The sequence below is a fragment of the Phaenicophaeus curvirostris genome, chromosome 16 (genome assembly GCF_032191515.1).
Source record: "Phaenicophaeus curvirostris isolate KB17595 chromosome 16, BPBGC_Pcur_1.0, whole genome shotgun sequence".
Taxonomy (NCBI): Eukaryota; Metazoa; Chordata; class Aves; order Cuculiformes; family Cuculidae; genus Phaenicophaeus; species Phaenicophaeus curvirostris.
The window spans coordinates 16,736,702-16,762,218 of NC_091407.1; the positions used below are offsets into that span (position 1 = coordinate 16,736,702).

Consider the following 25,517-nt stretch of genomic DNA (forward strand, 5'->3'; position numbering starts at 1 on the left):
CTTGGGCACACTGGTGGGATGGGCTGGGAGCACCGCAGAGGTTGCATGGCCACTATCACCCATGCTGCCAGGCTCTCCTTGTCCTCACCATCCCAGCCCTCCTCGGCCCTGCGGGGAAGCACTTGGAGATGCAAAGGGAGTGACAAATGGGACATGAGCCAGCAATGAGAGCCTGCAGCCCAGCAACTCCATCACCTCCTGGACTACATCCCAAGCAATGTGTTCAGGGAGGTGTTTCTCCCTCTTGATTCTTTTCAGACCACCCTGGAGCACAAATTCAGCTCATGGGGCTCAACAAAAGACAGGCCTGGACCTGCCAGAGGAGATCACAGAAATGGTCAAGGGGCTGGAAGAGCCTCTCCAGTGGAGAACGGTCAGGAGAGCTGGGGATGCTCAGCCAGGAGAAGACCTTCTTGCAGCCCATCAATGTATGAGGGGCTTGTAAGAACAATGGAGAGAGGCTTTTCACCAGGACATGCAGCAGCAGGACATCATTATTGGCTGGACAGTCACAGTCAGAGTTGTGGTCAATGGCTCCATGTCCAAGTAGAAACTGGTGACCAGTAGTGTTCACAGGGGTTGGTCTTGGGACTGGTGTTGTTTAACATCTTTGTCAGAGACGTGGACAGTGGGATTGAGGGCACCCACAACAAGTTTGCTGGTGACACCAAGCTGAGTGGCCTGGTCAACATGCGGTGGGGAAGGGATGGATCCAGAGGGACCCGGACAGGCTGGAGAGGTGGGGCTGTGCAAACCTCATGGAATTCAACAATGCCAAGGGCAAGGTCCTGCACCTGGGTCGGGGCAATCCCAGCACAAATCCATGCTGGATGGAGAAGGAATTGTGAGCAGCCTTGAAGAGAAGGACTTGAGGTGCTGGGGGATGAGAAGCTCAACATGTGCTTGTAGCCCAGAAACCAATCATGTCCTGGGCAGCATCCACAGCAGTGGGACCAGCAGGGCAAGGGAGGGGATTCTGCCCCTCTGCTCTGCTCTGGTGAGACCCACCTGGAGCCCTGCGTCAAGTTCTGGAGTTCTTAGCACAGGAAAGACATGGAGCTGTTGGAGCAAGGACAGAGGAGGCCACAGAGATGTTCTGAGGGCTGGAGCACCTCCTGTACCAGGACAGGCTGAGAGGGTTGGGGTTGTTCAACCTAGAGAAGAGAAGGCTGTAGGGAGATGTTAGAGCAGCTTCTGGTATGGAAAGGGGCTCCAGGAAACCTGGGGAGGGACTCTTGATCAGGGAGGGCAGGGATAGTACGAGGGGGAAGGGTTTTCATCTGAAAGAGGGGGGATTGAGATGAGATCTTAGGGGAGAAATGTTTTTCTGTGAGGGTGGGGAGGCACTGGCCCAGGTTGCCCACAGCAGTGGTGGCTGCCCCATCCCTGGACGTGTTCCAGGCCAGGTTGGATGGGGCTTGGAGCCCCTGATCCAGTGGGAGGTGTCCCTGCCCATGTCCTGCCCCTGCCAGGGAGCACTGGTTCCCTGCTGTCTGCACTCGGAAGCCCCGGAGCTGGGGAGCGCTGGTGCAGGATGGTCCAAACTCCCTGTGCTGGGGCTGGGTGGAGCCATTGCTTGTTTTCAGGCTGCCCTGGGCCCTGCCGAGGTCTCCTGAGAAGGCAGAGGTGGTGTCTGCTCCCAAAGGATTCACCATGAGAGCCAGGGCAGCTGTGAGTGTAGTGTGCAGCCCTGCCAGGGATGGAGGAGGGTTGGGGATAAACTGCGGGCATCATGCTCAAAACCTTCAACCTGTGCTTGAAACCTTCAGCCTGTGTTCAAAACCTTCAACCTGTGCTTGAAACCTTCAATCCATTCTCCAAACCTTAAAGCTGTGCTCGAAACTTTAACCTGTGCTTAAAACCTTCAGCCCATGCTTGAAATGTTCAGCCTGTGCTTGAAATATTCAACCCATGCTTGAAATGTTCAACTCATACTCAAAACATGCAACCCATGCTCGAAACCTTCAACCCGTGCTTGAAACCTTCAGCCTGTGCTTAAAACCTTCAGCCCATGCCTGAAATGTTCAACCCACGCTCAAAAGCTTCAACCCATACTTGAAATACTCAACCTGTGCTTGAAATGTTCAACCCACACTCGAAACATTTAACCCATGCTTGAAACTTTCAGCCTCTGTTCGGAAGTTTCAGCCTGTGCTCGAAAAAATCAACCCATGCTCAAATCCTTCAAACTATGCTTGAAACTTTCATCCCATGCTTGAAATGTTCGACCTGTGCTTGAGGCTTTCAACCAGTGCTCAAAAGCTTCAACCTGTGCTCAAAAAATCAACCCATGCTCAAAACCTTCAAACTATGCTTGAAACCTTCATCCCATGCTTGAAATGTTCAACCTGTGCTTGAGACTTTAAACCAGTGCTCAAAAGTTTCAACCTGTGCTCGAAACCTTCAACCCATGCTTAAAACCTTCAGCCCATGCTCAAAATTTTCAACCTGTGCTCAAAAGCCAAGTGTCTGTGTCTCTGGGATCAGGATGTAGTAAATAAATGAGGTAAACAAGGTGCAAAATACATTCTCCTTACTCTCTTGGGTAAGAAGCTGCTGTTTATGGGAGGAGTTTTCTTAGAGCTGCATCCTAGGGGAGAGTTCCATGCTCCATCTTGCTGACAATCCAGCCACCATGTCAAGTTGTGTTCTGTGTGTCCTTGGCAAGAAAAGGAAAAGAAAATCTGAGTATGCAGTTTACACCCACCTGGAGTATTTTGACCAGTTCTGGAATCCCCAACAGAAGAAGGAGATGGAGCTGTTGGAACGGGTCTAGAGGAGACTACCAAGATGATCCAAGGGCTGGAGCATCTCCTGTACGAGGCCAGGCTGAGAGAGTTGGGGTTGTTCAGCCTGGAGGACAGAAGGCTCTGGAGAGACCTTAGAGCAGCTTCCAGTGCTGAAAGGGGCTCCAGGAAGGCTGGAGAGGGGATGTTTACAAGGGCATGGAGTGATAGGATGAGGGGGAATGGCTTTAAATTGGAAGGGGGAAGATTTAGATTAGACATTAGGAAAATACTCTTCTTGATGAGGGTGGGGAGGCCCTGGCCCAGGCTGCCCAGAGCAGTGGTGGCTGCCCCATCCCTGGAGGTGTTCAAGGCCAGGTTGGATGGAGCATGGAGCCCCTGATCCAGTGGGAGATGTCCCTGCCCATGGCAGGCGTGGAACTGGATGGGCTTTGAGGTCCCTTCCCACCCAAACCATTCCAGGATTCTATGATCTTGTGACAGTTGACCTCTTGGTGGGGTTAACAAAACACAGACTTCTTGTTTGGTTTAGCTATGGAGATTTTGGGCCTCAAGGAGCCCTGAAACCCCTCCCCTCTGCCTGGTTTTGCTGTTTGTGGTGTCAGCCAGGACAACACTTGCTTTGTTTTTCCAAACCACAGGAAAAGCAGTCACTGTGCTGGTACCACAAAGGTGGCTTTGCCAGGGCCTCCCAGGCACTGGAGGAGCATCAATAATACTGTATATAAAGATGTTAATTAGCTTTATATTGCTGTTTGTCAGGTGAAACGGGCACCCCAGGGCTCAGGGAGCACCCGGCTTTGTTGGCGTGTTGGGGTGGGCTGTTTGCCTTCCTGAACTGGGTGTCTCAGAGCTGTCTGGGACACTGGTGGGGGCTGGAGGTGTCTACCCGCAGGGTCCCGTGCCTGCTGAGAGCCAGCAGGAGACAGCAAGCGCCACGGGGAGCAGAGCTGCAGCTCAGCTCCTTCATGTGCCGGAGCACTTGCTGGAGACTTCGGAGCCCTCCAGCGCTGTGGGCGGTGTGTGAATTTGGCTTTCTGCTCTGCAGTGGGTGTGAAGAGACTGTGAATTCTCATCAGCATTTTCATTACCTTAATAAAATGACTTCGGGGTTGTTAAGTTCTTTTGCAGAAAAAGAAGCTGTGCTTGCATGTTTCAGGAGCTTCTCCTTCCCCCAAATCCTAGAAGAGCGCAGCCCGTGGGTCTTGCTTCCACAGCCACTCATGAAGTCCACATTGAGGAGCTTCTCCAAGAGCCTGGAGCAGGTTAGGGCTGGTAAACTGTCTACAATGATTGTCTACATCTGCTCTCTACAACTACCTGAAAGGACGTTATGGAGAAGTGAGTGTTGGTCTCTTTGCCCAAGTGATAGGTGACAGGATGAGGGGGAATGGCCTCAAGCTGCATCAGGAGAGGTTCAGATTGGACATTAGGAAAAACTTCACCAAAAGGGTTATCAAGTGCTGAAACAGCTGCCTAGAGAGGGGGTTGAGTCCCCATCCCTGAAGATATTTAAACAACAGGTGGGTGAAGTACTTAGGGATATGATTTAGTAGGGTTGGACTTGATGATCATCTCAAAGATCTTTTCCAACCTAGTGTTTCTATGATACTAAACTCTGCTCAGCATGGAGCTTCCATCAGGATGGCCCCTCTCTCTCTTTCTTCCTCTTAGCTTTGACAGACACCAAGAAGTTATTCAGAGCTGTGGTCTTTTTGAATGTTATTGTCAAAGCTTTTCTTCTGTAGGAGAGGAGTTCTTACCTTAACGTACCCGCTCGACAGAAATAGCAGTGATAATAATAAGCCAAAAATGAGGAGATGAAGAATTGGCATTCGTTTTACCCCATGGCCACTGTTCATCAAGCTCTTCCAGCATTATCCACGGTGCCATATGCTCTCCACTACTCTCGCTCTTGCTTTGGAGACCATTCAAGTACTTCTAGCTTTGTACATGCTTGGGAGTTGTCCCGTTCTGGCCTGGACTGTCACCATTTGGAGCCAGCAGCAGTGTGTAGACCAGCACAATCCAGATTTAGCACTGTCAGGGCTCATCAGAGTTTGTTTCAGCGCATGCTTTGTGTTACAACTTATATTTTTCCACATAGCATCTCTGATGCGAAGGGATAGGTTGGAGAGCATCTTTCCTGTCACTGTCTGTGGCTTGGTCAGAGCTCAAAGATCTTGGTTCCCTTTGGATGGCTCATCAACATAGGATGTACAGGGCCTCTGGAGGTCAAATTTGCCTGGAAGCAAGTTGGTGTTAGGTGCTGCTGGAGGGTCTCAGAGCAGATGGTTGGATTAATGGATTAATTAATGGATTAATCAGATCTTAGATTCTCTAAAGATCCCTGCAATTACGTTGGAGGCCATCCCAACAGCTGGGGTTTGGGAATGATCTGTAATGCAACCAGAGTGGTGCCATCTTCTCTCTGGCAACCACTGACAGGACCCAAGGGAATGGCAGGAAGATGCCAGGGGAGAGTTAGGTTGGATGTTAGGAGCAGGTTCTTCCCCCAGAGGGTGGTGGAGCCCTGGAACAGCTCCCAGGGAAGCAATCACAGTTCCAAGGCTGACAATATTCCATCAGCATTTGGCCAAGGCCCTCAGCCCCATGGGGTGAGTGTTGGGGTGTCCTGTGCAGGGGCAGGAGCTGGAATTGATGATCCCTGTGGGTCCCTTCCATCTCAGGACGTTCTACGAGGCTATGATTGTGTTGCTGGGTGTGTTTGCTAAGCTTCTTATTTCAGTATCTCCGCATGCTCTCTTAGGAATATGACAAGCGTCGTTGTTTCTCCATGGACGGCTGCAGTAATTGGCTCCACCTTAAGATCAAGGTGAATGCAGCACCCTCTGGAAACCAAAGTTGTTAGCAACATTGCTTGTGCCCTGCCTCAAGGGAAAAGTTGCTGCCATAAAGATCCCTCCTTAGCTCTTCAGCCCAATACAGTGCAGAGATCCTGGCCACCAAGCCTGAGCCTACACACACATGGATTTTGGGAGGGCTGCAGAGAACGAGAACGTGAGTACTCCAACAGAGCACAGGTAGCATCTTGCTAATGAAGGGGCAGGTACGAACACCTGCAATCCCTTCCCTGGTCGTGGAACCAGTGCTCCGCAAGTGAAATCTTGATTGCAGGAGGAAAATGGTGCTGAAAAGTCCCACCTACAGTCTGTTCAAGCCCTGATAAACTGTGTGAGCTGTGCTCTTCCCTCCCACTGCGGTGGGAGCACAGGGTGGGGGACAGGAGGGCTCTGCTGGCTGCAGCTGGAGCTGTCGTGTGTCCCTAGGTGCAGCTGCAGGACAGGAATGAGCGGCTGTACCAGCTCAGAGACCTGCTGGAGGGGATGGAGAGGCTGCCTGGCTCCAAAACCGATTCATCAGCCAGAATGGTCTTCAGTGAAGAGGAAAAACTGAAGGTAAAACACATGGAGAGAACTGAGCTGTGAAGCCGTGTGAGGGCAGTAGATCTGCAGTGGGAAATCTGGCAGAGAATGTTGGAATCCCTTGCTAGGTGTGTGTGTGCTGTGCTCACATTCCCCGTGCAGCCTGTATGCTGGCTCAGAATCAGTCCATGGCCTTTATCATGTCCTTTCTCTCTAGATTTCCAAAGATCTCATTGACCTCCAGATCGAGACAAACAAAATGAAGGAGCAGTATGAGACGGAGAACTTTGAACTGAAAAATAAGGTATCCAACAGTTTGAAGTAGAGTTGATTCAGCTCTGCCAAAACCTTACCCAGAACTAGTTTGCTTTGCCTCCATCTTCATAGAATGATAGAGTGTCTTCAGTTGGAAGGGACCATCATCAAGTCTTGCTCCTGTCCCTGCACAGGACAACCCCAACATTCACACTGTGTGGCTGAGTGCCACATGGGCAGGGACCCCTCCCACTGGATCAGGGGTTCCAAGCCCCATCCAACCTGGCCTTGAACACCTTCAGGGATGGGGCAGCCACCACTGGTCTGGGCAACCTGGGCCAGGGCCTCCCCACCCTCGTAGTGAAGGATTTCTTCCTTATATCCAGCCTAAATCTTCCCTCTTTCACCTTAAAACCATTCTCCCTCATCCTATCCCTGCACTCCCTGCTCAAGAGCCACAGCTTCTCTGGGCCAAGAGTGAAGAATGAGGTAGCACAGTAGGTGGGGGCCAGGATGACCGTAAGGGTTAGCAGCTGGAAAGCACTGGGCAAAGTCCATCTCCACCAGGAGAGTCTCTCCAGGAGGGAACTTGGTCCCAGCAGGTGTCCCCAAGAAAGTGGCACAAGCTCTGGGCTCATAGAATCACAGAATTCATAGAATCATGCCCTGACCTGGAAGGGACCCACAAGGACCATTGAGTCCAACTCCTGTTCCTGCACAGGACACCCCAACATTATGGTTGGACTCAATGATCCAGTGGGTCCTTTCCAACCTGGTGATTCTATGATTTACCCCCTGACCAAATGCTTCTGGAATATTGTCAGGCTCGGTGCTATGACTTCTTCCCTGGGAGCTATTCCAGGGCTCCACCACCCTCTGGGAGAAGAACATTTTTGTAGTCTTTGCTTTTCTTGGTGCATTCTCTTGGCTTTAGCTAGAGCAATGAACCCCCCAATGCTCCAGATACCATGAAACTCATGCAAACCCCATCTCCCTTGATGTCTCAGCGTGCCAGCACCTGTATGGCCAAAGGAATGCCCTGTGATCGCTGCTGGTCTCTGCCACCATCTAATTCTGATGCCTCCCCTCTGCAGATCCTGGCCCTGGAGGACCGTGTGCTGGAGCTGGAGCGCTGCAGTGAGAAGGTGGCAGGGGAGCGGGATGCCTTACGGGAACGTCTGCACGCTCTGGAGAGCAGTAGGAAGGAGCTGGCGGATGAGTACATCATTTTAAAAAGCAATTACCTGGCCTTAGGCAAAGAACTGGACCAGGAGGTGAGACAGGGACAGTGCTCACTCTGGTGTCCTCGACCCCATCTCACCATTCCCTGATCTCCAGACAGCTTGGCTGGCTTTGGGTTGCACCTCCACCTCGCAGCTCAGGCCAGCAAGGTTTGTCGGCTGTGAGACAGCATTTGGGCACCGTTATTTGGCTTTCAGAGCTCAGGAATTTCATGTAACCTGGTCACCTTCTAGGAGGGCTTGCAGAACCTGCTTTGCTCTGCAGGGACAGCCCTGAACCCATGGTGACCCCTGCGCCGTGCTCCTCTCTGCACCCCGCTGTCTCTTTTCACGCCATCCCAGGTCCCCGTCACTGGCAGCGAGGAGGAGGTCACTGCGGGGCTGGGCTGAGTGTGCCTTGTAGGTCTCTCTTGACTGCCAGCGGCTTTTGTTTCCCTTTTTTCTGCATGGCTTGTGCAGGCTGCATGTGAACTGATTGGAGTCGCTCTCATTTCGCAGGGCGGCGGGAAGGGGCCTGTGAGGGTTTGAGGTCAGCAAGTTTATAAAAACACTGAATGAAAGCAAGTTCCTGATTGCCCCTTAAAATACGGCAAATTTCCTGGTGACTCTTAGCTTGGCAACTATTAACTAAAATCTCGTGGACCCAGATTTGTGCATTTCTTTGGCAAAACCAGCTACTTCAATAGACTTTCCCTCTCCTCCCTCCCATTCCCCCCTCTCACTCCTTCTTTTTGAATTGGATCCGATGACTGACATCCTCCGGCCTCCCTCCCCGGCAGATAGTTTAGATGGTTCTGCCAAATGACCTGGGTTACCGTGCTGGCCCTGGGCCAAGCTGTGATGGGAAGATCATACAATTGTATAATGGTTTGGGCTGGAAGGGACCTCTGAGCCCATCCAGTCCCATCCCTGCCATGGGCAGGGACACCTCCCACTGGATCAGGGGCTCCAAGCCCCATCCAACCTGGCCTTGAACACCTCCAGGGATGGGGCAGCCACCACTGCTCTGGGCAACCTGGGCCAGGGCCTCCCCACCCTCACAGCAAAACATTTCTCCCTAAGATCTCATCTCAATCTCCCCTCTTGCAGCTTAAAACCGCTCCCCCTCATCCTATCCCTGCCCTCCCTGATCAAGGGTCCCTCCCCAGCTTTCCTGAAGCCCCTTTCCATACCAGAAGCTGCTCTAACGTCTCCCTGAAGCCTTCTCTTCTCCAGGCTGAACAACCCCAACCCTCTCAGCCTGTCATCATAAGCTGTTAGGCTGGGACCAGGCATGGTGGTTTAGGCAGTGTCCAGCCTGTTTTTATGATGAGCATCCATCTGCGGAGCTCTGGTAGAGGAGGATAAGAGGTTCTGATCATCCTGTTGCAAGTAAATGAGTTAGCAACTCTTGTGAAGCTGTCATTTGTCTCCTGCAAACTGAAAAAATGGAAATATCTTTGGAGGAGGCAAGCTCAGCTGCTCGCAGGGGTGTGAACCCCCCCTCCGTGGTCCTGCTGCAGCATGAGGCAGAGCACATGCGGCTGACTGGCAGCAAGGCAGCTCGCTGCAGAGACAGAGCCCGGCTGCGGAGGAACAGCTCGGCGTGCAGCACGCTGGCTTGCTTCTTGTCCCCACGAGGGTGCAATTTGTTAGTCAAAAATTGGATTTTCAGGTGGCCGACATCACTAAGTGATGGGTTTAACAGGTCGGTGGTGATGACACCCTGTTTTCACACAGAACCTGGAATCATTTTGAGTGAAAGCACTTGGATTCAGTTATGCCTGCCTGGTCCAGTGGGAGGTGTCCCTGCCCGTGGCAGGGGGTTGGAACAGAATGATCTTTAAGGTCCCTTCCAACCCAAGCCATTCTCTGATTCTCTGTGCCCAGATAGCATCCTGATGAAGTGGTGGAGCAGGGCCCAGAAGCCAAAGGTGAACTCCTTGTTTGTAATTCATCGGCTGAGGATTTTGCCCCTGTTTCTTGGCTCTGACTACTGAATCTCCTTGCCTGAAGCAAAAGAGATTCCAGCTTGGCAGGTTGGGGCTTGTCACGGCATGGGCCTCTTGCTCATTATTTTCCCAGTGTGGACTTTCCCAAAGGAAATAGGAAAAGCAGCCTGCGGTTCTGCCCCCTCCCCTTCCCCAGCTCCCTTCTGAGGAGACAATGAACCTTTTACACATTCCCAATTACAAGTGCTACTTGTGACCTTGCCAATATGTTGTCATGGCTGCTTGGCGCAGAAGCAGCTCAGCGAACTCATTCACGGTCCCTTGTACGGGAACAGTCGGAGCCTCTGAATTGTTGCGGTGCCCATTGTGCGCCTCGACTCACACATCGCCCGTGTCTGTCTCAGGCGAAGGAGTGCGACGCGTTGGCCTTGCCTGTCCCTGGGGAAGTGCCTTCCAGAAGATGCCAGCCAGTCATTTTGTGCCTGTTTTCGAACTTGCTGTAAATTCTTCCTTTTCAAGGCTCTGACCTTTTCTCAACTCTCCGTTTCCTCCTCCTCTTTTGTTTGGCAGGCTTACACCGTCTGCATCGAGTTTGTCGGAGAGAACCCAAATGGCTGTGAACTGGTTCCACACTGGGGTTTTCCCTGGAGCAGGGCCAGGCTTGGAAGCGCAGGGGAGACAGCGAAGCCCATGGCAAACCTCTTTCTTTCTCTAGGCTGGTACTTCTGCGCTTCTGTGACCCCCTCTGATCAAACTGTCGGGGCTGACAGCTGCAGATGGATCATTTTGGGTTGGAGAACAAGCAGCCCGTCTCTGCGTAGCTGTCAGTTTTCACAGCTGTATATCTCACCTCTTTGTCAGCCTCCTTTCTCCTCTCCTCTCTCTCTCAGCCCACCCTGTGCTATCTTTTGATAAGCTATTCTCTCCATGGATGACTCAGATGACCTCTGCCTCCCATCCTCCCGATTCACTGCCATGGTAACAATTACTCAAGCTTGTCCCCAGTCATAAACCCCATCAAAGCTTTGTTATCTACATAGAAACCCTCCCGTGAGACATGAATTCCCCCTGTGTTCCTTCCAGATCACCTGTAACAGAGCCTTTCTCATTCAGATCCTCTTTATCTTTTGGAAATGTGTCACTTTGCACCAGCACCGCTTTGAATCTCTGCCTACGTGCTGCTGTGGGCTGGCTGCTGCTGGAGGGCTGCGTTCAAACCAAACGGGAATTAGCTGGGTGGCATCAGAGATTTCGCCCTTCTTGTATGTTACGGGGATCAGCTGCTGTTCAAAGCCATCCTGAAGCACCCCTGGGCTTGGTGTTGGTGGCACCTCGAATCCTGGTTCAGTTTTGGGCCCCTCACTCCAAGAAAGACCTCAAGGGACTGGAGTGTGTCTGGAGAAGGGAACGGAGCTGGGGAAGGGTCCGGAGATCAGGGGTTGTGGGAGCGGCTGAGGGCCCTGGGGCAGTTTAGGCTGGAGAAGAGGAGGCTGAGGGGAGACCTCATCACTCTCTGCAGCTCCTGGAAAGGAGGTCGGAGCGAGGTGGGTGCTGGGCTCTGCTCCCAAAGAACAAGGGATGGGATGAGAGGGAACGGCCTCAAGCTGCACCAGAGGAGGTTTAGCTTGGACACAAGGAAAAATTTCTTCACCAAAAGGGTTCTCAGGCCCTGGCAGATTCTGCCCAGGGAGGTAGTGGAGTTCCCATCCCTGGAGGGGTTTAAAAGAGGAGCAGTTTAAGTGCTTAGGGATATGATTTAGTAGTGGACAGGCATGGTTGGGCTTGATGACCTCAAAGGTATTTTCCAACTTAGTGGTTCCATGAAGCTGTGTGGAGGCTGCAGGGTTAAAGTGAGGAGGGAGGCTGGAGGGCAGATGTGGGGCAGAGCTGGGCTGAAGGCTGAGCTGGCACCGGGGTCTGTATCTGAATGAGAAAATGAGGTGGGTAAAGGGAGTAAGAGTGAATAAACCTGCTGATACTTACCCTGCATTGCCATTTGAATTAGATTGAGATGAGACCTTAGGAAGAAATGTTTTGCTATGAGGGTGGGGAGGCCCTGGCCCAGGTTGCCCAGAGCAGTGGTGGCTGCCCCATCCCTGGAGGGGTTCAAGGACAGGCTGGATGGGGCTTGGAGCCCCTGATCCAGTGGGAGGTGTCCCTGCCCATGGGACAGGGGGTGGAACTGGATGGGCTTTGAGGTCCCTTCCAACCCAAACCATTCCGTGATTCTATTCTATGATTCTATCACGGATGGGGCAGCCTCATGGGGTGCTCCATGCCTGTGCCCTGCGCTCCTGGAAGATCCTGGGCTGCAGCACTGACCCTTCCCTTGGAACTAGATGGGCTTTAAGATCCCTTCTGACCCAAACCATTCTGTGATTCCATCATATGAGAGAGAGCTAAGAATAAAACTTGCTTTGAGGAGGGGATGTGAGTGCCTGCCTGTGTCCACAGCAGGAGAAGCAGGCATGAACAGGCAGCACGCGGAGCCGGAGAGGCAGGGTTTCTGAAGCTCTTCCCTTCTTGTTTGATCTGACAGGTCATGAAGAATGAAGAGCTCAGCCTTGAGCTGCTCAACCTGGCCAATGCCAAGAGCACCTTTCCCCACACAGAGGGTAACTGCGCACCCACCGTGGCTGATGAATCCTCCACTGGGCTGGAAAGAGCGCAAGCAATGACGCGCCGTCTCTCAGCTCGGATGAAGGTGAGGACCTCTCTGCCCTGTCACCAGCTCCTCAGAGAACAGGGATCTAACGGGCACTTTCTCTTACTAAAACCAGCCAGAAGACGTAGTTGCCTCTGAACATGAGTGGCAAAAGCTGGAGAGAAATGTGAGTGCGTGGGGCTCTGCTGCTGCATCCTTGGGGAACCAGAGAGGGAATTCATTTCAAGTGTGGCTGGTGCTTCCTGGCGCTGACTTGAATTCCATGGATAAGTCGATGCCTTGATTTATTTTATCTATTTTTAAGCTGAGCAATTGAACAATGAGACTAGAATATCTCCAGATGCTGTGCAGGCAAAAGCTGGCAGAGGGCAGCTGTGGTACCCTCAGTCAGTGCCTGGATGAACAGAGGCTGCGGGTTGAAAACCAACAAGTGCAGAGGACACTGATTTTCTTCTTGATGATACTTGAGAAAGATGGGGGTGATAAAACACCCAAAATTGTGAGCGTAGAGATGCTCCCTCTGCCTCCTTCCCATCTGCAGCCCGTGTGAAACCAGCCTGGGCTCCACCACCAGCTCCTGCTGGGAGTCTGATTCTCAGCGAGAATTTCCCTTAGGAGAGCAATACGACACGTGGGCACATCCATGTGCCCCATCTCCAGATCACAGAACCCCTATCTCACTTCTGGTGTGCCACAGAGCTCTGGTGACTCCCAGTGAACCCCATCTTTTCCCAGTACGGCACTGCTCAGCTGGATGTGTGCTCAGCTCTCCTCACTTCTTCCCCGTTGATGAATGCCTCTCTTAGCTCGGCGCTCTGTCTCATCTTCCTCATTGTTTGTCCCTCAGTTGCTTGGAAACGAAGATCACATAAAAGCAGAGCTTGAAAAACTGAAGAAAACCTGTGATTTGCAGCAGCAAAAGCTGGAAGAGAGATTGTGAGTGTTTGAGGGCAAGTCCCTCTGTTTGGCTGGGTGTTTATGGAGCTCGTTGCAGCTGGTTTTGATCCCTGGGAACAGAAGGGGAGGCAGCATCTCTCTGGTGGGGTACAGGGGGGCGGAAATGATGATCCATCCTTGGGAAAAGTGAGGCCTGGAAGGAAAACCTGCTGTCTTCAAGGCTTTTAAGAGGGTTAAAAGTTTGTGGTGTTTAGGTACCCAGCTGGCCTATGCACCTTTGAAAGTCTACCTGCTGTGACATATGCAGCAAATGTGAGACAACCCAGAGAGGCATCCAGCCCCTACGCCCACAGGGGTTCCACGGGCTGGGATGGGGCTGGTGTCCCAGCAAAGGCTGCCACAGCAGGGACACTGCAGAACTAGGTCCTCTGACTGGGGAGGACATCCACCTTTGGATGGGAGCACTGGTTATAGACTGACAGAATGTCCTGAGCTTGGAAGGGACCCACAAGGACCATCAAGTCCAGCTCCTGTCCCCACACAGGACACCCCAACATTCACACTGCGGGGCTGAGGACCTTGGCCAAACGCTGATGGAATATTGTCAGCCTTGGCACCATGACTGCTTCCCTGGGAGCTGTTCCAGGGCTCCACCACCCTCTGAGGGAAGAACCTGCTCCTGACATCCAATCTAACCCTCCTCTGGCATCTTTCTGCCATTCCCAGAGAGAAGAGCTCAGCACCTGCTCCTCCTCCTCCCCATATGAGGAAGCTGTAGAGCACAATGAGGTCTCCTCTCAGTCTCCTCTCAGTCTCCTCCAGGCTGAGCAGACCCAGCGACTTCAGCCACTCCTCACACTCTTCCCCTCCAAACCCATCCCCAGCTCCATGCTCTCCTCCGAACGCTTTCCAGCACCTTTAGATCTTCCTTATCCTGTGGTCACAGAACTGTGCCCAGTGCTTGAGGTGGGTCTAGCAGCTGCCGCTGAGAGGTTTCTGTCAGCCCATTGTACTTTTCCTTCTCAAAGCTGGTTGTATTGGACCTACAGAGAAGTTTGGGGGTTTAAAATAAACACACCTTCCTGTGTGCCCAGGATTGCGATGGGGAAGGAGCTGCAGGAGGCGAAAGGAGCCATTGGAGACACCCAGCACAAGCTGGCAGAGCAGACGGCGGTAAGGGCAAGACGTCTTCCAGCCACCAGCACCCAGGGCTGCCCCTGCTCCTGTGCTCCTCCTGGATGCCATGTGCTTCTTCTGAAGTTGGGATGTCCTGTACTGGGATATTGTGACACATCTCCCTCTCCAAGGAGTTTGTCATACCAAGATGCTCCTCCTTGCAGTTTCTTTCTCCAGGGGTGAGATGCACGTGGTGGAAGGTGCTGGTTGCTGCAGGCGGTGGGAGGAATTTTATTCACTGATACTTAGAAAGAGTTGGTGAAATCATTTGGGTGGGGGGAGTGCGAATGACAGAAAGGAGCAGGGGAATATAGACTAGAAACATTTCCAGTGGGCTCCTGTGAAAACCCAGCGCCTTCTCTGCTCCAGTGAAGCTGAATATCTGGAAATGAAGCTGTTCCAACAGCTCCATCTCCTTGTTCTGTTGTGGACTCCAGAACTGGATGCAGGGACTCTTGGTGGAGTCTCACAAGAGCAGAGGGGCAGAATCCCCTCCCGTGACCTGCTGGCCACAAGTCCCCCATCTCTTGGTGCCCCTCGCTTGGCTGGTGGAGGAGGAGGAGGGCAGCAGCAGGTGTGTTTGCTCTGCCCAGGTGCTGCTTACCTCCCAGAGCCAGCTCCAAGAGGTGGAGGTGGAGAACTCCCAGCTGCAGCTGCGCCTGAAGGAGCTGAATGAGGAATATCGCTCCCGGCTCACACAGTACATCAAGGACGTGGCGGTGGGTACCCCAGCCCAGGGCTCTCCTGGGCCAGGGAGCTTTCTCCACACTGGCTGCCTGCTTCTCGCTGGTTCCTTTCTGTGCTGGGCTGTGGAGAGGAACAGCCAGTGGGGCTCGGGGGGCTGGAAGGGGGTTCCATGCCCTCAGCTTGGCCTGGGGGAGGAGATGCCAGCCCTGCTTCTTGCCCAGATTTCCTGTATGGCCACACTGAAGGGTTTGTGAGTTTCTGTTGGGACTTTCTTTCTTGGTCGTATTACTTGGATTGAAAGACTCTCTTATTTACAGTGGCTGCCTTCCAGTTGGCTTCTAATCTCCATTGCCCTGACAACTTCCTTTGGCAGGCAAGGCGATGCCACTTCTGGCTTTGTCGCTGCCTCCATGGTGACACTGCTGTCACTGCAGGGATCTCTGGCAGCCTCCGTGGTTGGTGCAGAGCCGTGTGTCACCCATGCCTGGGACCTGCTTTTGGAACAAGCACCTTTGATGTAGAGTAGGGCCCGCACAGCACAGTGAAGACTCAGCACCAGGCGGGTGTTCCAGGCAGGTTCAGGAGTGGATACCGGGTTATATGGAGCAGTGGGACTGGGAAGAACTCTCTGTGTACCCCCATATTATAGGATTGTTGCATGGTTTGGGTTGGAAGGGACCTCAAAGCCCATCCAGTTCCCTTGAGCAGGAACACCTCCCACTGGATCAGGGGCTTCAAGCCCCATCCAGCCTGGCCTTGAACACCTCCAGGGATGGGGCAGCCACCACTGCTCTGGGCAACCTGGGCCAGGGTCTCCCTGCCCTCACAGCAAAACATTTCTTCCTAAGATCTCATCCCAGTCTCCCCTCTTTCGTCTTAAAACCATTCCCTCTCAACCTCTCCCTGCCCTCCCTGATCCAGAGCGCCTCCCCAGCATTCCTGGAGCCCCTTTCAGTACTGGAAGCTTCTCTAAGTTCTCCTCAGAGCCTTCTCATCTTCAGGGTGAACAACCCCAGTGCTCTCAGCCCATCCCGTATGGGAGGTGCTCCAGTCCTAGGTAGCAGTAAGCAGGTTTCAACAAGAGCTTCTGTGCTGGGAGGAGGCTGTTAGCGAAGAATATGGTGTGCTGACGGGTCAAGAAATGAAGCAAAGCAATTTTTACTATTAAGAATAGTGTTATTTCTAACAGAGTGATGCTAAAGCATCTCTTAGCTGGCAGAGAGTGGGATATCATGGATAGAATATGGGTCTAGAGGTAATAACTCCCAACACCAACTCATATTTCCCTTTATGGGTCACTGATACAGTACAGAACCCTTCTCTGTCTGGAAGGGGCATGGTGGAAGCTCATTAGTCTTTCCTGCTCTTAGAAAATGGAAGATACTGCCTAGTCTATGTGCTGTTAGCACAAGTGTGCCTGGAGCTTCTTTGTGGGAAATGGCTTACACGCCTCAGGGAGCAATGTGATCACCTCAATTTCCTTCTGTGTGTGTTTAAAGGAATACATGGACAGCAAATCCAGCACTGGAACAGGGCTTAGCAAAGCCCCAGCTGACCACGCTCACATGAAACACTTTGTGGACAGCATGCTGAAGGATATCAGGGCTTCCTACAAGTCTCGGGAAGAGCAGCTAGCTGGAGCGGCACGTGGCTACAAGAAACGCATGAAGAACCTGGTCAAGAAGCATGAGAACTTGCTGATTGCTTATGGGTAGGACTAAGCTGGGGTCCAGGCTATCTCTGTCTCTTCAGCTTATTGCTAAGGACCCAGTGGAAGTGCCCTGTAGCCAAGGGGAGACAAACTGGGCTTCCAGGTGGAGCAGAGGATCATGGAATCACAGAATGGTTTGGGCTGGAAGGGGCATCAAAGCCCCTGTCCCATGGGCAGGGACACCTCCCACTGGATCAGGGGCTCCAAGCCCCACCTAACCTGGCCTTGAACACCTCCAGGGATGGGGCAGCCACCACTGCTCTGGGCAACCTGGGCCAGGGCCTCCCCACCCTCACAGAAAAACATTTCTCCCTAAGATCTCATCTCAGTCTCCCCTCTTGCAGCTTAAAACCACTCCCCCTTGTCCTATCCCTGCCCTCCCTAATCCAGAGCCCCTCTCCAGCTTCCCTGGAGCCCCTTTCAGTTTGGAAGCTGCTCTAAGGTCTCCCTGGAGGATTCTCTGCTCTGGGCTGAACAACCCTTGACTCTCTCAGCCTTTCCTTGTATAGGACTCATACCAGCCCTTGGGTCACCTCCCTGCTCTTGACAAATCGGGAGCAAGGATTCTCCAGCTACACATCAGAGTGCTCTGGACACCCTGGAGCTGTTTTGCAGATACTTTTCTCCTGTGTAAATTTTCGGGTGAGAGATTGATTCCAGGTTGGATGGTGTGGAAATGCAGAGGTACCACAAATAACTCCTGCCTCCCAGCCCGTCCCTGCAGTGCTTTCTTCTCTGCTCTGCTGTGCTCTCAGCAGCTTGGGCTGTGGGAAGCAGCAGAAATTCTTCTGGCATAAAAGCCACAAATAGCTCTAGGACAGCCTCTCCTCAGAAACACACCCAGGAATACCATGCACGCTGCTGGGCTCTCCCACGTCTTTGCAGGTGGACTGGCTCTCCACGACCAGAAGCCAGCAGGTCCCAAGCGAGTGGTACCTCCAGCAGCAGCAGTGATGCTCACTGCTGTTCCCTAAGCAAAGCTGCTGGTGATAATCCCTCTGGCACATTACAGGTTCCAGCGGGAGCAGATCCGGTCCCTGGGTGGCAGCGCTATGGATTGTGGCCCTGCCGAGCTCCACTTCTCCATCACAGACCCCGAGCTGCTGACAAACACAACCCGGGAACTAAACCGGCTGCGGGAGGATAAAGCGAAACTGGAGATGGAGTTACACAAATTGCAGAAGGTGGTGGCTGAGGTGCTGGAGGTGGAACTGGGGGACAGTGGGGAGACCCTCACAAGTGATGGATTCAGCCCCTTCCTTAAGCATTCCCTGTGGCAAAGGCGGGAGTAGCGCTTGCTCACTTTGTCATTTTGGGAAGAGATGGGTCATCCAAGCTCATTGCTTCAACCCTTCTGCATAGGGGTGGGTTACAGCTTGATCCAGGAGGCTGGGCAGCCCTGTAGGTTGGAGTCACAGAGCTCTGGAAGCAGCAGATGTCATGGGGGGAGCTGCCAGCCCAGCAGACTCGCTCGCTGGTAAGAGAAGAGGTGAGTAAGGGAGGATAGGATGGGTTTGCTGTTCTTGAACATGTTTGCCTCAGCTTGAACAGCTAAATGCGCAGGAGACCACAGGCAGAAACACACCAGTCAGCTCCACGTCCTCCCACTGATTCTGCTGGGCAGAGATGTGTCTCTTGATTTGCCAGAGATCCATCAATTTACAAATGAAAAGGATGGGAAGCCTAGACCTTAAGACTGTGCTGTGCACCACTTCCTCACCCGGGCACTGGTGGCTGTTGGGGTGTTGGGAGATGTTGTGCCACCTCCACGTGGCAGGGGCTGCGGTGGGATTGCGGAGGGGTAAAGCTTACGGGAGCTCTGTTCTTCCTTTGCCTTCAGAAAAGACTGAATGAAGCCTCTGCATTTCTGCTGTCTCCTGAGCAGTAAGTGCTGGTTGTTTCTATTTGTAATTCTGAATTCTCCTTGCTGTGTGGATTGAGGAATCTCTTCTGCTTTACTTGGAGATGGTAATAAATAGGGAGAAAATGTGCTGCTAGGGCCTCATCCAAGAAGAAAAGCCAGCTGTCGTCTCAGTGCAGCGTTTACTGCGATGAGAGGAGTTGGTCATTTGGGCCTTGATCCAAGAAAGCTCTTAAGCACATGTTTAATTTAATCATGTTTTTAGCCCCACTGATCTCTTTAGAAGCTGAAGTTAAGCATAAGCCCGTGTGCTTTGGTGGATCCCAACCTTAGAAAGGCAAGCAAAACACCACCAGTTTGGCATGGCCTTGTTTTGCCCCCCTCCCAGTGCAGAAGCTGGGCTGGAACCCTTAGGTGACCCCAAACTGATACCTCACAGGCTTCCTGACGTGCCCTTGATCTGCTCATTTTTAAAGGGATCTCTTCCTCCTGCTCCATTGTTCTGTTGAAACTCTACCAACTGTGGCTCTGGAGAGGTGGAACAAAGCATAGGAGAAATCTGAGCTGGGATTTTTCAGCCTTTTAGGATGGGATAGACTAGAAAACATGTCAGGTGTCTCAGTGGCTGCTTGCCAGCATGGAGGAGCCGGTCAGTGCCCAAGGCACCGGCTCCAGAATGCCTTACAGAAGAGCTTGTGCCTCAGCCAGGCTCTGCCATGCTGAGGAATAGCTGAAGCTCTTGAAGAGATGCATTAATTTTGGCAGATTTGCTGCAGGAACAAGACAGAGAAGGACCAGAACCTGCCTTTTAGTGATGCATCTCATTAAGGTCAACCCTACACAATTGTTTTCAGCATGCTGATGGGTCTTACCCATGCCGTTACCTTGTTCCTTTAGCTGGAGACATGAAGCCTGCTGTTCCTGCAGCATTTCAGCTATAATTATCGCTGCTTCTTGTCTTTATCAGCTGCGGGGCTGCACTGTTCATTGTTCCCTTTGCTCCTGCTCTCATGAAATCTCAACCACGCTTTCCCATCTGCCTGGGCCAGGAGGTTGCAGCCACCAGAGGGAACTCTGGCAGTCGTTCCGCTGCTCTTCAGCACAATGCATTCCTCTCTTCATACAACCCAAATTCCTCCAGCATCAGATGTGACCTGTATTTTGCTTATTCAGGCTGGGACGGAATAGGAAGCACTTTCCCACGGCTGGGCTGCGCAGACAGCTCACCTATCGCACGCAGCAACCAGAACGGGCGGGTTTGTGCTGTGAAACATGAAAAGCACCAGCGTTTGGCATCGATCGCTCTCTTATTTCCATCCAGTTCAGTCCTGCAGTGTCAGGTTAAGGACTCTTTCTGCACGGACTCCTCTGATGTATGAGTGTTGATGTGAACTTGGAACAAACCCAGCCCTCATGGTGGGGAATCCCAGGTTGGCAGAAGGGCTGTGACTCTCGTGCCTGGGCACCGCGATGGCACCGCGTGCCCTGAAGGAGTTTGGGACACGGGGAGAGGAAAAGTTCAGAGTGCTGGGGTTTATGGTCTGATGGACACAAGTTATGTCCAGTGCCTGAAAGGAGCTTTGTGACCCGTGGACAGGCTGGATTTGAACGTCTGGGCATGATCAAAATCTGCTTTTCTCTCCTAGGCAGCTGGATGAGGAGAGCTGGGGGGAGGTCAGGAAGCAGCTCCGAGAGTTCGCACGCACCACCCAGGTAGAGGACTAGAAAACCCCATCTCAATAAACCTTATCCCCTACCCACCGGTCAAAGATGTCCTGCCTCAGGGAGGTGCTGCCCTGGGCCCCATACGCTGCTCCAGGCTGGAGCAGGGAAGCTTTCCTTGGAGCCTTTAGGTGGCTTTTGCCTCAGGCCACCACATGGAACTGGCAGGTCCCCAGCTGGTGATGAATTGAGTTCCCACTTTCCCTACCACTGACAGAAGCAGAGCAGCCCTCAAGGTGGGTCATGGCTGAACTGTATTAGAAACATGGAACGGTTTGCGTTGGAAGGGACCTCAAACATCCAGTTCTACCCCTGCCACGGGCAGGGACACCTCCCACTGGATCAGGGGCTCCAAGCCCCATCCAACCTGGCCTTGAACACCTCCAGAGATGGGGCAGCCACCACTGCTCTGGGCAACCTGGGCCAGGGCCTCCCCACCCTCACAGAAAAACATTTCTCCCTAAGATCTCATCTCAATCTCCCCTCCTCCAGCTGAAAACTGCTCCCCCCTCATCCTATCCCTGCACTCCCTGATCAAGGAGCTCCTCCCCAGTTTTTCTGGAGCCCCTTTCAGCACTGGAAGCTGCTCTAAGGTCTCCCTGCAGCCTTCTCTTCTCCAGGCTGCACAACCCCAACTCTCTCAGCCTGTCCTTGTGCAGGAGGTGCTCCAGCACTCAGATCATCTCTGTGGCCTCCTCTGGGCTCACTCTGACAAATCTCCCTCCCTCATTTCAGCAAAAGCATGTGACACCTGTACAGCAAACTAGGACTGTATTCAACCTGGTTCAAGTCTAGTTTGAATATGAATCAACTTCACCGTTTGGTTCCCGCTGAGTGCAATGATTTTTCTGCTGCACTTGGGAATGGGGTGACTGGGAGCAGCGAGGGGGGTTCTCTCCACCTGCAAGGCTGCTCTACAGCACCCATGAAGCTGTGATGGTGCTTGCTGGCGTGGGCTTGGCTGAGGTGGGTTTTGCTGTCCAGCAGCAACAGCAGCAGTGGAAAGAAGGCTGGTGCTGGGATCCCTGCCATGCTGACTGCCACATGTGGGGAAAAGGGCTTTGGATCCAAGCAGAGGTTTGGTTTTACATATAGCCTTGGTAGACAAGTCCTTTGTAGACTTATAGATGTCCTACCAGCCTGCTCCAATGTTGTGCCTTCCTCTGTCCACAGTGCTCAGTGTTCCACCCTTCTCTGGTCACATCTAAACTTGTGTGTATCTTTGTGGCCAAAAGAAGGGAGATGCTGTGAGTGAGATGCTGGGGTGCTACACTGGGAGCAGGTCCTGCTCCTGGCTCTGCCATGCATCTTAGGAGAGAGCTGGGTCAAGTGCCTCAGATCCTCCTGGTGCTACAAGGATCATGTAGTCAGCTTGGTGAGATCATAGAATCACTAGGTTGGAAAGGACCCACTGAATCATTGAGTCCGACCATTCCCTTCAATCACTAAGCCATGTCCCTCAGCACTTCATCCACCCGTCCTTTAAACCCCTCCCTGGGCAGCCTCTGCCAGTGCCCTTTCCGTGAAAAATTTTTTCCTGATGTCCAGCCTAAACCTCCCCTGGTGGAGCTTGAGGCCATTCCCTCTTGTCCTGTCGCCTGTCCCTTGGGAGAAGAGCCCAGCTCCTTCCTCTCCACAACCTCCTTTCAGGTAGTTGTAGAGAGCAATGAGGTCTCCCCTCAGCCTCCTCTTCTCCAGGCTGAACAACCCCAGCATCCTCAGCCTCTCCTCTTGTTCTCCAGCCCCTTCACCAGCTTCGTTGCTCTTCTCTGGACTCACTCCAGAGCCTCAACATGCTTCTTGTGGTGAGGGGTCCAGAACTGAATGCAGGATTCGAGGAGCAGTGAATGATGAGCTACCACCCAGAGACACAGTGCAAAAACCTAAAAAAACTGGTTTGCACCTAAAAGACAAGGTCAAGCAACAAGCGACCAATGGAAAGGTGTGATAGCTCTCAGTGTCCAAGCACCAAATCTAGCAATGGCTCTTGCCAGTTGTCTGTGAAGCCTCCGAGGGAGTCATCGATGGCTTTGGAGGCAGGGGTTTCTGCCTGTCCTGGGATGGCTCTGTCCCCACCTGTGCTCTGGCCAGGGAAGGCTGCCTCATGTCCTGGAGTGGTGGTGCCTGCAGGACATCACCGGGCTCCATTGGTTTTTGTTGCTTCTGTAGCCAAACGCCAAGTGGTGCCAGCGCTGAGTGATGGGGAAGTGGTCAGTCTCAACCAGAAGAGTGACCGAGCAACTTCGCTCCCATCTCACAGAACTCCTTATTCTGTCCCTCTTTCCTTGCCCCTCCAGGAGGATTTGGAGCGGGAGAGGAGCCAGCTGCTGACTCGGGCGGTGGTGGCAGAAGAACAGGTGTCGGAGCTGCAGGAATACATAGAAAAGCATCTTGCAAGGTGAGATGGTAGCAGGCCCCTTGACCTGTTCTCCACTTTGTGCTCTGAGTTTATCTCCCTGTGTGCTCACTTTTCCTTCAGAGGAAACTAAGAGAGGGATTGTGTCCAGGAGGGCGAGAGAGGGGATTCTGCCCCCTGCTCTGCTCTGTGAGATCTCACCTGCAGCCCTGCATCCAGTTCTGGAATACCCAGTGTAAGAAGGATGTGGAACTTTTGAAACGGATCCACAGGAGGCTGCAAAGATTATGAGGGCTGGAGCATCTCTGCTATGAGGCCAGGCTGAGAGAGTTGGGGTTGTGCAGCCTGGAGAAGAGAAGACTGCAGGGAGACCTTAGAGCAGCTTCCAGTGCTGAAAGGGGCTCCAGGAAAGATGGGGAGGGGCTTTTAACAAGGATCTGGAGTGAAAGGATGAGAGGGAATGCTTTTTAAATTGGAGGGGGGAAGATTTAGAGTAGACATTAGGAAGAAATTATTCACGACGAGGGTGGAAGAGGCTGCCCAGAGCAGTGGTGGCTGCCCCATCCCTGGAGGTGTTCAAGGCCAGGCTGGATGGGGCTTGGAGCCCCTGATCCAGTGGGAGGTGTCCCTGCCCATGGCAGGGGGTGGGACTGGATGATCTTTGAGGTCACTTCCAACCCAAACCATTCTATGATTGCCTCAAATGTGATGATTTCCAGCATGCTGTGGTGCTCTCTCCTTGGCTCATCACACCCTGGAGCAGGGAGAACTGCTGCTGGGACAAGGAAGGGTGAGAAGAGGCAGGGCAGGTCTGTCAGAGCAACATTCCAACTCTGTGCCTGCTCCAACACTCCGGCCAGCTCAGCTGTGAGCATGGGTCACTCGCAGGCTCATTGCTGGTGCCGTTACCCAGCAGAGCCAACAAACACCTCTTCCTCAGGAAAAGCCTGTGGTTTTATTTTCACTGGGGCTCAGATCCCAGCATCAGGGCCTGGGCTCTGCATTAACACTGCGCATCTTTTGCGTCCAGCAAACACAAGGCAAAGCACACACTTAAATGCCTCCCTGTGAGCTCTCAGTGGGACCATGGCCACCCGGGTGATAATGATGCTGCTTCCCCTGATCCAAGAAGCTGCTCTTACTAAAACTGGGATATTTTGATTGAAGCTAAAGTAGAGTCAAGTTTCATCCAAGCAATTGTGTTCTTTGAAAGTCAGACAGAACATCCCTCTGAGAGGTGTTTCAAGCAGTGTTTTTCCAGACGCTGTTCATTCTTTGGAGATGAGAACATCTGTTCAGTGTGATCCGTGCTGAACAGAGGTGTCTGCTGCTGGAATCCCCTCTGTCTGCAGCCTCTCCCCCTCTCAAAGGCAAGGTCAGGCAGAGCTGGAGCCAAAGCTCCAACCTAGCAAGAGTTTTAACTGTTGTGAAGTTCATCGTAACATTAAAATGATTCCTTGGGAAGGAATAGAATATGCATGAGATTTCTGGGAGAATTTATCCATGTGAGTGGGAAATCCACTCTGTCCCAGCCCTTGTCTGGCTGCACACAATCGATGGAGATCATTCCTCATGTTGCCCAGGCAGATAAAGGATGCTTGCTTTCTAAAACTCCAAAACGAGTCTTACAGAGTTTATTTGCTGGCATTTTTGGTGTCACCACGATGCAGGTACAAGCAGGAGATCCTCTGGCTGACGAAACCCGCTGGCAGTGAGGTGCCACGCGCAGTCAGCGCTGGGGTGGCTGATGCTCACACCCTGCCCAGAGCCAGAAGGACCACCAGCCACCAACCGTAGCTCTCCAAGATGCGGCGTGAGCAGAAGAAAGAGAAGAAGAAGGAGCTTTCTGTTGCATGGGCTGGCTGGGCAAGTATCCTTTCCCAAGGATAACCAGCAAGAGAAACCATGTGGGTGTTTTCGGTCTTAAATTAACAGTACTAAAATGGGAGAAGACAACTGCGCCTCATCTCCTCATCTGGAGTATTGTGTCCGTTCTGGAATCCTCAAAACAGGAAGGAGATGGAGCTGTTGGAACGGGTCCAGAGGAGGCTACAAGGATGATCCAAGGGCTGGAGCACCTCCCATACGAGGACAGGCTGAGAGTTGAGGTTGTTCAGCCTGGACAAGAGAAGCCTCAGAGGAGACCTTATAGCGACCTTCCAGTATCTGAAGGGGCTACAAGAAAGCTGGAGAGGGGCTGTTTGCAAAGACTTGGAGGGATAGGACGAGGGGCAATGGGTATAAACTGGAGAGGGGCAGATTTAGACTGGACATAAGGAGGGATTTCTTCACTATGAGGGTGAGGAGGCCCTGACCCAGGTTGCCCAGAGCAGTGGTGTCTGCCCCATCCCTGGAGGTGTTCAAGGCCAGGTTGGATGGGGCTTGGAGCCCCTGATCCAGTGGGAGGTGTCCCTGCCTGTGGCAGGGAATGGCACTGGCTTTAAGGTCCCTTCCAACCAAGCTATTCTGAGATTCCATGATTCTCATCTGACCTCTCACCTCTCAGCAGGAGGAATCTGGCCATTCCCTGAGCACATTGCGCCTCAGGACATGGGGTCAGGTTCCCAGCAGGTTTTTACTGAGGGGGAGCAGGGCCAGGTTCCTGTTCCTGCTTCCTAGGGTGCTGTTTCTCCTGGGCCAGATGCAGAGTGAAGACCTAGAGCCAATGCTGCTCCCACCTTTGCTCCCATCTCAGCTTATAAGAGAGAAAGCCATGACTGGTTCAAGCCAGCTTTTGGTCTAAAAGGTTGAACAAAGGGTCCAAAAAGCTGCTCTTTTATGGTGGGAAAACCCTTTGTTCCTTTGGGTTTGAGTGGAACAGGGAATGGGGAGCATGATGAGCAGGGCTGAACTGATCCTTCAGCCGGAGGAGAGCTGGGCAA

The 25,517-nt window shown here is 52.7% G+C and overlaps 1 protein-coding gene across 1 annotated transcript; it reads left to right on the forward strand.

Moving 5' to 3' along the window:
- The first annotated feature begins 475 nt into the window (after nt 1-475).
- Nucleotides 476-25,083, forward strand: CCDC78 (coiled-coil domain containing 78). Its single transcript, XM_069870548.1, has 18 exons — nt 476-546; nt 618-695; nt 1,587-1,671; nt 5,518-5,583; nt 6,038-6,166; nt 6,351-6,437; nt 7,483-7,662; nt 12,100-12,264; nt 12,341-12,391; nt 13,073-13,161; nt 14,217-14,295; nt 14,892-15,017; nt 16,485-16,696; nt 17,709-17,880; nt 18,537-18,580; nt 20,204-20,270; nt 22,577-22,677; nt 24,306-25,083. Exons 1-18 carry the CDS (start codon nt 476-478, stop codon nt 24,430-24,432), a joined length of 1,929 nt encoding a protein of 642 aa, XP_069726649.1. The 3' UTR covers nt 24,433-25,083.
- Nucleotides 25,084-25,517: the final 434 nt, after the last annotated feature.

Bases quoted from the DNA above. Each gene is read 5' to 3' on its own strand.
- CCDC78 (XM_069870548.1), top strand. From the start codon at position 476: ATGCAGCAGCAGGACATCATTATTGGCTGGACAGTCACAGTCAGAGTT. The intron at 17,881-18,536 runs GTGGTGGCTGAG...CTTTGCCTTCAG, and splicing joins AGTTACACAAATTGCAGAAG to AAAAGACTGAATGAAGCCTC. The intron at 22,678-24,305 runs GTGAGATGGTAG...ACCACGATGCAG, and splicing joins ATAGAAAAGCATCTTGCAAG to GTACAAGCAGGAGATCCTCT.